This window comes from Oncorhynchus gorbuscha, linkage group LG15, assembly GCF_021184085.1.
Source record: "Oncorhynchus gorbuscha isolate QuinsamMale2020 ecotype Even-year linkage group LG15, OgorEven_v1.0, whole genome shotgun sequence".
Classification (NCBI taxonomy): domain Eukaryota; kingdom Metazoa; phylum Chordata; class Actinopteri; order Salmoniformes; family Salmonidae; genus Oncorhynchus; species Oncorhynchus gorbuscha.
In genome coordinates, this window is record NC_060187.1 from 17,999,759 (window position 1) to 18,013,510 (window position 13,752).

At 44.1% G+C, this 13,752-nt stretch overlaps 1 protein-coding gene across 1 annotated transcript in view; it reads left to right on the forward strand.

The window, feature by feature from the left end:
• The window catches only part of podn (podocan), a 43,553-nt gene that overhangs the window by 22,067 nt on the left and 7,734 nt on the right, over window positions 1–13,752 (forward strand). Inside the window, exons 7-10 of the mRNA XM_046300292.1 lie at window positions 657–813; window positions 1,018–1,133; window positions 5,255–5,468; window positions 6,018–6,222. Coding sequence (XP_046156248.1) covers window positions 657–813; window positions 1,018–1,133; window positions 5,255–5,468; window positions 6,018–6,222 — 692 coding nt within the window. The remainder of the gene's footprint in view (window positions 1–656; window positions 814–1,017; window positions 1,134–5,254; window positions 5,469–6,017; window positions 6,223–13,752) is intronic.

Consider the following 13,752-nt stretch of genomic DNA (forward strand, 5'->3'; position numbering starts at 1 on the left):
GGATGGACGCCGAGAAGTTGTCATACCAGGCAGTGATGCAACCACTGGTTGTCAAAGACTCCAGCCACCCTAGTCATAGACTGTTCTCTCTGCTACTGCATGACAAGTGGTACGGAAGCGTCAAGTCTAGGTCCAAGAGGCTTCTTAACAGCTTCTACCCCAAAGCCATAAGACTACTGAACATCTGAAACAAATGGCTACCCAGACTACTTGCATTGTCCCCACCCCCTTTTATGTTGCTGCTACTCTCAGTTATTATCTATGCATAAGTCACTTTAATAACTCTGCCCACATGTATATATTACCTCAATTACCTCGACTAACCGGTGCCCCCGCACATTGACTCTGTACCGGTACCCCCTGTATATAGCCTCGCTATTGTTATTTTACTGCTCCCCATTATTTGTTACTTTATTTCTTATTTTTTAACATATTTTTTCTTAAAACTGCATTGTTGGTCAAGGGCTTGTAAGTAAGCATTTAACTGTACGGCCTACACCTGTTGTATTCGCCGCATGTGACAAATACAATTTGATTTGATGTTGCTATAGGTGTTATATTGTTATATTGCCTTTAATTACCTTGCTTCTTTCATAGCATAACACATTTAACCACTAATAACATGCTTTCTCCCCTGTGTCCTAACTCCACCCCAGGTCAGTGTATCTCCATAACAACAAACTGACAGATGCAGGGCTACCAGAGAACATGTTTAACGGTTCTGACAGCCTAGAGGTTCTCATCATGTCCAGTAACTTCCTCCGCTACGTCCCTAGGAACCTGCCCCCTGCTCTCTACCGCCTACATCTAAAGGTATTGTATGTACAGAGTACCTGACCTTAGACAATTAAGAAGCGTCAGAACAGCACACTCCACATACATACAGCTAAGCATTTGAGGCTCTTTCTCAATTTCCTCGAGGAGGGGGATTAAAGGAGAAGAGGAAACAAAAATATTAACAAGTGTCTTTGAAAATCATAAGTGTTGATGATTGTGTGTGTCTTCTTGGTATAACAGAACAACATGCTGGAGAAGATCCCATCAGGGGCGTTTGATAGCCTGAACCAGCTCAGAGAGCTCTACCTACAGAACAACCTGCTTAGCAACGAAGGCATGGACAACGAGACCTTCAGGTACTGTAGTACCATTTACTGTCAATGTGTATGATACTCAGACTTACAGACAAACACAAAAACACAACAGAGAGCCATTATGTCCACCTGACCAAAGTCTTCTTCTACGATTCAATATATCCAAGGACACCTATTACATTATTACTGAGGGTATTGATGAAAAGCAAAGACCTATAGACTTTACAACACACGCCAATGTAAAGCTGGGACAATGACACTGCAAAATGACACAGGCAGGGGAATCATACTGTACGAAACCGGCAGGAACAATGATACTATAATGAAACAGGGAGGGACAATGATACTGTAATGAAACAGGGAGGGACAATGATACTGTAATGAAACAGGGAGGGACAATGATACTGTAATAAAACAGGGAGGGACAATGATACTGTAATGAAACAGGCAGGGACAATGATACTGTAATGAAACAGGTAGGGACAATGATACTGTAATGAAACAGGGAGGGACAATGATACTGTAATGAAACAGACAGGGACAATGATACTGTAATGAAACAGGCAGGGACAATGATACTGTAATGAAACAGGCAGGGACAATGATACTGTAATGAAACAGGCAGGGACAATGATACTGTAATGAAACAGGGAGGGACAATGATACTGTAATGAAACAGACAGGGACAATGATACTGTAATGAAACAGACAGGGACAATGATACTGTAATGAAACAGGCAGGGACAATGATTATGTAATGGGAGAGAGAGAGAGAGGGGAGAGAGAGAGAGAGAGAGAGAGATGGGGAGAGAGATGAGAGAGAGAGGGGAGAGAGAGAGAGAGAGAGAGAGATGAGAGAGAGAGAGAGAGGGGAGAGAGAGAGAGAGAGAGAGAGAGAGAGAGAGAGAGAGAGAGAGAGAGAGAGAGAGAGATGGGGAGAGAGAGAGATGGGGAGAGAGAGAGAGAGAGAGAGAGAGAGAGAGAGAGAGAGAGAGAGAGAGAGAGAGAGAGAGAGAGAGAGAGAGAGAGAGAGAGAGAGAGAGAGAGAGAGAGAGAATCACTAAAACAATACAGAAATACACTACGGAAAAAGAAAATCAGCTCCCTAGACTTAGAATCCATAGACTCTAACCACTTCTGGGAAAATTGGAAAACACTAAACAAACAACAACACGAAGAATTATCTATCCAAAATGGAGATGTATGGGTAAACCACTTCTCCAATCTTGTTGGCTCTATAACAATGAATAAAGAGCAAAAACATATACATGATCAAATACAGATCTTAGAATCAACTATTAAAGACTACCAGAACCCACTGGATTCTCCAATTACATTGAATGAGTTACAGGACAAAATAAGAACCCTCCAACCCAAAAAGGCCTGTGGTGTTGATGGTATCATCAATGAAATGATCAAATATACAGACAACAAATTCCAATTGGCTATACTAAAACTCTTTAACATCATCCTTAGCCCTGGCATCCTCTCCAATATTTGGAACCAAGGACTGATCACCCCAATCCACAAAAGTGGAGACAAATTTGACCCCAATAACTACCGTGGAATATGCATCAACAGTAACCTTGGTAAAATCCTCTGCATTATCATTAACAGCAGACTCGTACATTTCCTCAATGAAAACAATGTACTGAGCAAATGTCAAATTGGCTTTTTACCAAATTACCATACAACAGACCATGTATTCACCCTGCATACCCTAATTGACAACCAAACAAACCAAAACAAAGGCAAAGTCTTCTCATGCTTTATTGATTTCAAAAAATCCTTCGACTCAATTTGGCATGAGGGTCTGCTATACAAACTGATGGAAAGTGGTGTTGGGGGTAAAACATACGACATTATAAAATCCATGTACACAAACAACAAGTGTGCGGTTAAAATTGGCAAAAAACACACACATTTCTTCACACAGGGTCGTGGGGTGAGACAGGGATGCAGCTTAAGCCCCACCCTCTTCAATATATATATCAACAAATTGGCGCGGGCACTAGAAAAGTCTGCTGCACCCGGCCTCACCCTGCTAGAATCCGAAGTGAAATGTCTGCTGTTTGCTGATGATCTGGTGCTTCTGTCACCAAACAAGAAGGGCCTACAGCAGCACCTAGATCTTATGCACAGATTCTGTCAGACTTGGGCCCTTATAGTAAATCTCAGTAAGACCAAAATAATGGTGTTCCAAAAAAGGCCCAGTCACCAGGACCACAAATACAAATTCCATCTAGACACTGTTGCCCTAGAGCACACAAAAAACTATACATACCTTGGCCTAAACATCAGCACCACAGCGCCATCAACTTCCACAAAGCTGTGAGCGATCTGAGACACAAGGCAAGAAGGGCATTCTATGCCATCAAAAAGAACATAAATTTCAACATACCAATTAGGATTTGGCTAAAAATACTTGAATAAGTCATAGAGCCCATTGCCCTATATGGTTGTGAGGTCTGGGGTCCGCTCACCAACCAAGACTTCACAAAATGGGACAAACACCAAATTGAGATTCTGCAGCAAAAATATCCTCCGTGTACAACGTAGAACTCCAAATAATGCATGCAAAGCAGAATTAGGCCGATACCCACTAATTATCAAAATCCAGAAAAGAGCCGTTAAATTCTATAACCACCTAAAAGGAAGCGATTCCCAAACCTTCCATAATAAAGCCATCACCTACAGAGAGATGAACCTGGAGAAGAGTCCCCTAAGCAAGCGGGTCCTGGGGCTCTGTTCACAAACACAAACACACCATACAGAGTCCCAGGACAGCAGCACAATTAGACCCAACCAAATCATGAGAAAACAAAAAGATAATTACTTGACACATTGGAAAGAATTAACAAAAAAACAGAGCAAACAAGAATGCTATTTGGCCCTACACAGAGAGTACACCGCGGCAGAATACCTGACCACTGTGACTGACCCAAAATTAAGGAAAGCTTTGACTATGTACAGACAGTGAACATGGGCAGTGAGCATAACCTTGCTTTTGAGAAAGGCTGCCGTAGGCAGACATGGCTCTCAAGAGAAGACAGGCTATGTGCTCACTGCCCACAAAATGAGGTGGAAACTGAGCTGCACTTCCTAACCTCCTGCCCAATGTATGACCATATTAGAGAGACATATTTCCCTCAGATTACACAGATCCACAAAGAATTCGAAAACAAATCCAATTTTGATAAACTCCCATATCTACTGGGTGAAATTCCACAGTGTGCCATCACAGCAGCAAGATTTGTGACATGTTGCCACGAGAAAAGGGCAACCAGTGAAGAACAAACACCATTGTAAATACAACCCATATTTATGCTTATTTATTTTTATCTTGTGTCCTTTAACCATTTGTACATTGTTAAAACACTGTATATATATATATAATATGACATTTGTAATGTCTTTATTGTTTTGAAACTTCTGTATAAGTAATGTTTACTGTTAATTTTGTATTGTTTATTTCACTTTATATATTCACTTTATATATTATCTCCCTCACTTGCTTTGGCAATGTTAACACATGTCAATAAAGCCCTTGAATTGAATTGAATTGAGAGAGAGAGAGATGGGGAGAGAGAGATGGGGAGAGAGAGAGAGATGGGGAGAGAGAGAGATGGGAGAGAGAGAGAGATGGGAGAGAGAGAGAGATGGGGAGAGAGAGAGAGATGGGGAGAGAGAGAGAGAGAGAGAGAGAGAGATGGGGAGAGAGAGAGATGGGGAGAGAGATGGGGAGAGAGGAGGGGAGAGAGAGATGGGGAGAGAGAGAGATGGGGGAGAGAGAGAGATGGGGGAGAGAGAGAGATGGGGAGAGAGAGAGAGATGGGGAGAGAGAGAGAGATGGGGAGAGAGAGAGAGAGAGAGAGAGAGAGAGATGGGGAGAGAGAGAGAGAGAGAGATGGGGAGAGAGAGAGAGATGGGGGGAGAGAGACAGATGGGGGAGAGACAGATAGAGATGGAGAGAGAGAGAGATGGGGGAGAGAGAGAGGCCAATGGTGAGATATTAGGTTGAGCTGGTACATTCTGAGAAAATATCAAAATGGGAGAGAAAAGTGAGATTCATCTATTCATGGAAAGATGAGCTTTAAAGATAAAGTGATAACCTAACCTCTTCTCTATCAAAGATAACATCACCCTCTCTTCTCCCCTCTCAGCCAGTTGACCAAGCTGGAGTATCTGGACCTGTCCAACAACAACCTGAGTGTGGTTCCTCAGGGTCTGCCTCGAGGTCTGATACTGCTACACCTAGAGAAGAACAACATCCGCAGTATCCCTGGCGATGCCCTCATAGCCTGCCGTAACCTGGAGTACCTACTGCTGCACAACAATCAGCTACGCTCCCGCTCCATACACCAAGCTGCATTCCATGTATGCCTACAGCATTGCTGAATACTTGGGTTACTTAAGTCCCGCATATGGCCCTATTGCCCCACTTTTGTTGAATAGAAAAATATATATATATTTCTACTATGTATTTGAGCTTGTGTCTTCATAAGTGAGTACAACTATTTGTACAAAGAAAGGTGAGTACCAGACCTTTCTAAAACTATGCAACATGACCATTTATTGTTAATGGCCATCTCATGAAAAATAATTATGTTTGGGTATGTCTATTTAGACGGAAATCTAAATGTTGCCTTTTTTATTCAACTGGTTAAATCTAATACTGTGGATAGATTCACCGCCACAGGTGTATCTAGCTCAAAGGACCATGAAAAATATGATAGATGGCTATATAGCTTGATCTGATGGTTAGTTTGGTCAGGTTGAACCACCACAGAGTGTCGGGCACAATTGTTGTGATGTTATGATTATCATCATTTGTGTATATGTTTTTGTATTTATGAGAAATGTGCAATGATATGCGCTTACAATAACGTTAAATTGTTCACAAAAATAGTTTTCTCTTCTCCCAAGGGCCTGAAGAAGCTACACACCCTCCACATGTACAACAACCAGCTGGAGCGTGTCCCCAGGGGTCTACCCCGCCGAGCCAAGACCCTTATGCTGCTTCACAACGGCATAAACGAGATTGGACGCAATGACCTGGTGATGCTTTACACCCTGACCGAGCTCAACCTCAGCTACAACCGCCTTATTAGCCCCAAGCTGCACCGAGAAGGTACACCTGTTAATCCTACGTGGAACATAAGGCTTTCACCTATATACAGTGCATTTGGAAAGTATTCAGAACCCTCGATTATTTTCAGGTCTCTCCAGAGTTGTTTGATCGGGTTCAAGTCCGGGCTCTGGCAGGGCCACTCAAGGACATTCAGAGATTGTGTTGACTTAACTTTGGGTGTAGGGTCGTTGTCCTGTTGGATGGTAAAACCTTTGCCCTAGTCTGAGGTCTGAAGCAGGTTTTCATCAAGGATCTCTATGTACTTTGCTCCGTTCCATCCAGACTAGTCCCCCAGTCCCTGTCGCTGAAAAACATCCCCACAGCATGATACTGCCACCACCATGTCTAGTTTCCTCCAGATGTGACGCTTGGCATTCAGGCCAAAGAGTTCAATCTTGGTTTCATCAGACCAGAGAATCTTATTTCTCATGGTCTGAGGCCTTTAGTGTGCCTTTTGGCAAACTCCAAGTGTGCTGTCATGTGCCTTTTACTGATGAGTGGCTTCCACCTTTTTTATTTTATTTTATTTCACCTTTATTTAACCAGGTAGGCTAGTTGAGAACAAGTTCTCATTTGCAACTGCGACCTGGCCAAGATAAAGCATAGCAGTGTGAACAGACAACACAGAGTTACACATGGAGTAAACAATTAACAAGTCAATAACACAGTAGAAAAAAGGGGAGTCTATATACAATGTGTGCAAAAGGCACGAGGAGGTAGGCGAATAATTACAATATTGCAGATTAACACTGGAGTGATAAATGATCAGATGATCATGTACAGGTAGAGATATTGGTGTGCAAAAGAGCAGAAAAGTAAATAAATAAAAACTGTGGGGATGAGGTAGGTGAAAATGGGTGGGCTATTTACCAATAGATTATGTACAGCTGCAGCGATCGGTTAGCTGTTCAGATAGCTGATGTTTGAAGTTGGTCTACGGAGATTAAGTCTCCAACTTCAGCGATTTTTGCAATTCGTTCCAGTCACAGGCAGCAGAGTACTGGAACGAAAGGCGGCCGAATGAGGTGTTGGCTTTAGGGATGATCAGTGAGATACACCTGCTGCAGCGCGTGCTACGGATGGGTGTTGCCATCGTGACCAGTGAACTGAGATAAGGCGGAGCTTTACCTAGCATGGCCTTGTAGATGACCTGGAGCTAGTGGGTCTGGCGATGAATATGTAGCGAGGGCCAGCCGACTAGAGCATACAAGTCGCAGTGGTGGGTAGTATAAGGATGCCTTAGTGACAAAACGGATGGCACTGTGATAAACTGCATCCAGTTTGCTGAGTAGAGTGTTGGAAGCGATTTTGTAGATGACATCGCCGAAGTCGAGGATCGGTAGGATAGTCAGTTTTACTAGGGTAAGCTTGGCAGCGTGAGTGAATGAGGCTTTGTTGCGGAATAGAAAGCCGACTCTTGATTTGATTTTCGATTGGAGATGTTTGATATGGGTCTGGAAGGAGAGTTTGCAGTCTAGCCAGACACCTAGGTACTTATAGGTGTCCACATATTCAAGGTCGGAACCATCCAGTGTGGTGATGCTAGTCGGGCATGCGGGTGCAGGCAGCGATCGGTTGAAAAGCATGCATTTGGTTTTACTAGCGTTTAAGAGCAGTTGGAGGCCACGGAAGGAGTGTTGTATGGCATTGAAGCTCGTTTGGAGGTTAGATAGCACAGTGTCCAATGACGGGCCGAAAGTACATAGAATTGTGTTGTCTGCGTAGAGGTGGATCAGGGAATCGCCCGCAGCAAGACCAACATCATTGATATATACAGAGAAAAGAGTAGGCCCGAGAATTGAACCCTGTGGCACCCCCATAGAGACTGCCAGAGGACCGGACAGCATGCCCTCTGATTTGACACACTGAACTCTGTCTGAAAAGTAATTGGTGAACCAGGCATTCAGTCATCCGAAAAACCGAGGCTACTGAGTCTGCCGATAAGAATCTGGTGATTGACAGAGTCGAAAGCCTTGGCAAGGTCGATGAAGACGGCTGCACAGTACTGTCTTTTATCGATGGCGGTTATGATGTCGTTTAGTACCTTGAGTGTGGCTGAGGTGCACCCGTGACCGGCTCGGAAATCAGATTGCATAGAGGAGAAGGTACGGTGGGATTCGAGATGGTCAGTGACCTGTTTGTTGAGTTGGCTTTCGAAGACCTTAGATAGGCAGGGCAGAATGGATATAGGTCTGTAACAGTTTGGGTCCAGGGTGTCTCCCACTTTGAAGAGGGAGATGACTGCAGCAGCTTTCCAATCCTTGGGGATCTCAGACGATATGAAAGAGAGGTTGAACAGGCTGGTAATAGGGGTTGCGACAATGGTGGCGGATAGTTTCAGAAATAGAGGGTCCAGATTGTCAAGCCCAGCTGATTTATACGGATCCAGGTTTTGCAGCTCTTTCAGAACATCTGTTATCTGGATTTGGGTAAAGGAGAACCCCAGAGAGGCTTGGGCGAGGAGCTGCGGGGGGGGCCGGAGCTGTTGGCCGAGGTAGGTGTGGCCAGGCGGAAGGCATGGCCAGCCGTTGAGAAATGCTTGTTGAAGTTTTCGATAATCATAGATTTGTCGGTGGTGACCGTGTTCCCTAGCCTCAGTGCAGTGGGCAGCTGGGAAGAGGTGCTCTTGTTCTCCATGGACTTCAGTGTCCCAGAACTTTTTGGAGTTGGAGCTACAGGATGCAAACTTCTGCCTGAAGAAGCTGGCCTTAGCTTTCCTGACTGACTGCGTGTATTGGTTCCAGACTTCCCTGAACAGTTGCATATCGCGGGGACTGTTCGATGCTATTGCAGTCCGCCACAGGATGTTTTTGTGCTGGTCGAGGGCTGTCAGGTCTGGAGTGAACCAAGGGCTGTATCTGTTCTTAGTTCTGCATTTTTTGAACGGAGCATGCTTAACTAAAATGGTGAGGAAGTTACTCTTAAAGAATGACCAGGCATCCTCAACTGACGGGATGAGGTCAAGCGGAGGTGCGGAGGTGTATTTGGAGGGCCAGTTGGTCAGGATGACGTCTATGAGGGTGCCCTTGCTTACAGAGTTAGGGTTGTACCTGATGGGTTCCTTGATGATTTGTGTGAGATTGAGGGCATCTAGCTTAGATTGTAGGACTGCCGGGGTGTTAAGCATATCCCAGTTTAGGTCACCTAACAGAACAAACTCAGAAGCTAGATGGGGGGCAATCAATTCACAAATGGTGTCCAGGGCACAGCTGGGAGCTGAGGGGGGTCGGTAGCAGGCGGCAACAGTGAGAGACTTATTTCTGGAGAGAGTAATTTTCAGAATTAGTAGTTCGAACTGTTTGGGTATGGACCTGGAAAGTATGACATTACTTTGCAGGCTATCTCTGCAGTAGACTGCGACTCCTCCCCCTTTGGCAGTTCTATCTTGATGGAAGATGTTATAGTTGGGTATGGAAATCTCTGAATTTTTGGTGGCCTTCCTGAGCCAGGATTCAGACACGGCAAGGACATCAGGGTTAGCAGAGTGTGCTAAAGCAGTGAGTAAAACAAACTTAGGGAGGAGGCTTCTGATGTTGACATGCATGAAAACCAAGGCTTTTTCGATCACAGAAGTCAACAAATGAGGGTGCCTGGGGACATGCAGGGCCTGGGTTTACCTCCACATCACCCGCGGAACAGAGAAGGAGTAGTATGAGGGTGAGGCTAAAGGCTATCAAAACTGGTCGCCTAGAGCGTTGGGGACAGAGAATAAGAGGAGCAGGTTTCTGGGCATGGTAGAATATATTCAGGGCATAATGCGCAGACAGGGGTATGGTGGGGTGCGGGTACGGCGGAGGTAAGCCCAGGCACTGGGTGATGATGAGAGAGTTTTTATCTCTGGACATGCTGGTTGTAATGGGTGAGGTCACCGCATATGTGGGAGGTGGGACAAAGGAGGTATCAGGGGTATGAGGAGTGGGACTAGGGGCTCCATTGTGAACTAAAACAATGATAACTAACCTGAGCAACAGTATACAAGGCATATTGACATTTGAGAGAGACATACAGCGAGGCATACAGTTATCACAGGTGTTTAATTGGGAAAGCTAGCTAAAACAGTGGGTGAGACAGCAGCTAATCAGCTAGCATAACAACAGCAGGTAAAATGGCATTGACTAGGCAACGGGGCCGACAGATAAATCAAACAAGCAGAATGGAGTACCGTGATTAATGGACAGTCCAGCGTGCATCAGCTATGTAGCCAAGTGATCAGAGTCCAGGGGCAGCGGTGGATGGGGCAGGGGGGCTGGACTGGCGAGTGTTATCCAGGTTTTAAAAAACTAACAATGACTAAGTAGCTTGTAGCTAGTTAGCTGGTTCGCTTCTGGAGGTTCTTGAGTGTGTTCTAAAAATTAAAAATAATAGCGATTCCGTATCACATTGGGTTAGGCAGGTTTCCGGAAGGAATAAACAAATTTAAAAAATCGGGAAGAGATAGAAAGTACATATGGGCCACTGCGATGCAGACGGTTAGCAGGCCTGTGCTAACAAGCTAACAGATTAGCAGGCCGGGGTAAACAAGGTAGTAGTTAGCGGACCTGGGCTAAACAAGCTAGCAGTTAGCATGCCGAATTAGCAAGCAAGGAGATAGCGAGGGCTAGAGAGTTAGCCTTTGGAGGACGTCGCGATGGGGTGAGTCTGTTTATTCCTCTTCATGCAGTGACATCGATAGACCGGTCGTGGATCCGGGTATAGAAGCCCAGGAGTATGCTAGGAACACAGGAGCTCTGGCCGGGCTAGCTTCAAGCTACGTGGGTGGAAACGCTAGCCAGGAGTAATCAACCAGGGTTGCGGTTTAGCTCGATAGCTAGTTGTGAAGATCCAGCTGAAAAAAATGTTCCGTTTGCGGAGGGAATCCGGGGATAAAAATAAATAGGTCCGTTATGCTCTGGTTAGCGTCGCGTTGTTCGAACTGGCGAGAGCTTTCCGAGCTAAAGGTTAGCTGATGACCGGTTAGCTGAAGACCGCTAGCATAGCTGGTGGTTAGCTGGCTAGCTTCAGTTGAGGGGTTCCGGTTCCGAAGTAAATATAAATACTTTAGGAAAAGTAGCTACATTGGGTGAGGCGGATTGCAGGAGAGTATTTGGAAGCTTAGGTTTAGCAAAATGTTTTTAAAGATATGCGAAGAAAAATATCTAAAACGAAAAAGAGACGATATTTACAGATATTTACAGAGAGACGATACGACAGGATGACTTACTGCTACGCCATCTTGGATACCTGGCCACTGTACCATCAAGGCCTGATTGGTGGAGTGCTGCAGAGATGGTTGTCCTCCTGGAAGGTTCTCCCATCTCCACAGAGGAACTCTGGAGCTCTGTCAGAGTGACTATCGGGTTCTTGAACACCTTGATGACCAAGGCCGGGCGGCCAGCTCCAGGAAGAGTCTTGGTGGTTGCAAACTTCTTCCATTTAAGAATGATGGAGACCACTGTGTTCTTGGGAACCTTCAGTGCTGCAGACATGTTTTGGTACCCTTCCCAGATCTGTGCCTCTACACAATCCTATCTCGGAGCTCTACAGACATTTTTTTGACCTCATGGCTTGGTTTTTTGGTTTTTGCTCTGACATGCACTGTCAACTGTGGGGCCTTATATAGACAGGTGTGTGCCTTTCCAAATCATATCCAATCAATTGAATTTACCACAGGTGGACTCCAAGTTTATAAACATCTAAAGGTTGATATATGGAAACAGGATGCACCTGAGCTCAATTTCAAGTCTCATAGCAAAGCATCTGAATACTTACGTAAAAAGAAATTTCAGTTTTTTATTTGTAATACATTTGCTAAAATGTCTAAAAAACAGTTTTTACTTTGTCATTATGGGGTATTGTGTGCAGAATGATGAAATTACTATTCAATAAGGCTGTAATGTAACAAAATGTGGAAAATGTCAAGGGGTCTGAATACTTTCCGAATTAACTGTATATGTATATTTTTTTGTGTTTTGTAATATGCTGTACAGAAATTGTCTATGTGAATACTGTATGTCTAATGTTAGATGACTCTTGCACAATGTACTGTTTGTCATGTTTGTCATGTTCTGTATGTCTGTCTACATGAATATCAGAATGTATACTGGAATGCATTATGAAACAGAAATGGATTCAAATAAAGTCTTCATCATCATAACTGATATTTCAGCTCAGGTGATATAAACAGTTGAAGTCGAAAGTTTATATACACCTTAGCCAAATACATTTAAACTCAGTTTTGCACAATTCCTGACATTTAATCCTAGTACAAATGTCCTGCCTTAGGTCAGTTAGTATCACCACCTGATTTTAATTATATGAAATGTCAGAATAATGGTAGAGGGAATGATTTATTTCAGCTTTTATTTCTTTCTTCACATTCCCAGTGGGTCAGAAGTTTACATACACTCAATTAGTATTTGGTAGCATTGACTTTAAATTGTTTAACTTGGGTCAAACGTTTCGGGTAGCCTTCCACAAGCCTCCCACAATAAGTTGGGTGAATTTTGGCCCATTCCTCCTGACAGAGCTGTTGTAACTGAGTCAGGTTTGTAGGCCTCCTTGCTCGCACGCGCTTTTTCAGTTCTGCCCACACATTTTCTATGGGATTGAGGTCAGGGCTTTGTGATGGCCACTCCAATACCTTGACTTTGTTGTCCTCAAGCCATTTTGCCACAACTTTGGAAGTATGCATGGCATCATTGTTCATTTGGAAGATGTCTTGAGATGTTGCTTCAATATGTCCTCATAATTTTCCCTCATCATGATGCCATCTATTTTGTGAAGTGCACCAGTACCTCCTGCAGCAAAGCACCTCCACAACATGATGCTGCCACCCCCGTGCTTCACGGTTGGGATGGTGTTCTTCGGCTTGCAAGCCTCCCCCTTTTTCCTCCAAACATAACAATGGTCATTATGGCCAAACAGTTTTATTTTTCTTTCATCAGAGACCAGAGAACATGTCTCCAAAAAGTACAACCTTTGTCCCCATGTGCAGTTGCAAACCATAGTATGGCTTTTTTATGGCGATTTTGGAGCAGTGGCTTCTTTCTTGCTGAGCGGCCTTTCAGTTTATGTCGATATATGATTCGTTTTACTGTGGATATAAATACTTTTGTACCTGTTTCCTCTAGCATCTTCACAAGGTCCTTTGCTGTTGTTCTGGGATTGATTTGCGCTTTTCGCACCAAAATATGTTCATCTCTAGGAGACAAATCAAAATCAAATCAAATCAAATGTATTTATATAGCCCTTCGTACATCAGCTGATATCTCAAAGTGCTGTACAGAAACCCAGCCTAAAACCCCAAATAGCAAGCAATGCAGGTGTAGAAGCACGGTGGCTAGGAAAAACTCCCTAGAAAGGCCAAAACCTAGGAAGAAACCTAGAGAGGAACCAGGCTATGTGGGGTGGCCAGTCCTCTTCTGGCTGTGCCGGGTGGAGATTATAACAGAACATGGCCAAGATGTTCAAATGTTCATAAATGACCAGCATGGTCGTATAATAATAAGGCAGAACAGTTGAAACTGGAGTAGCAGCACGGTCAGGTGGACT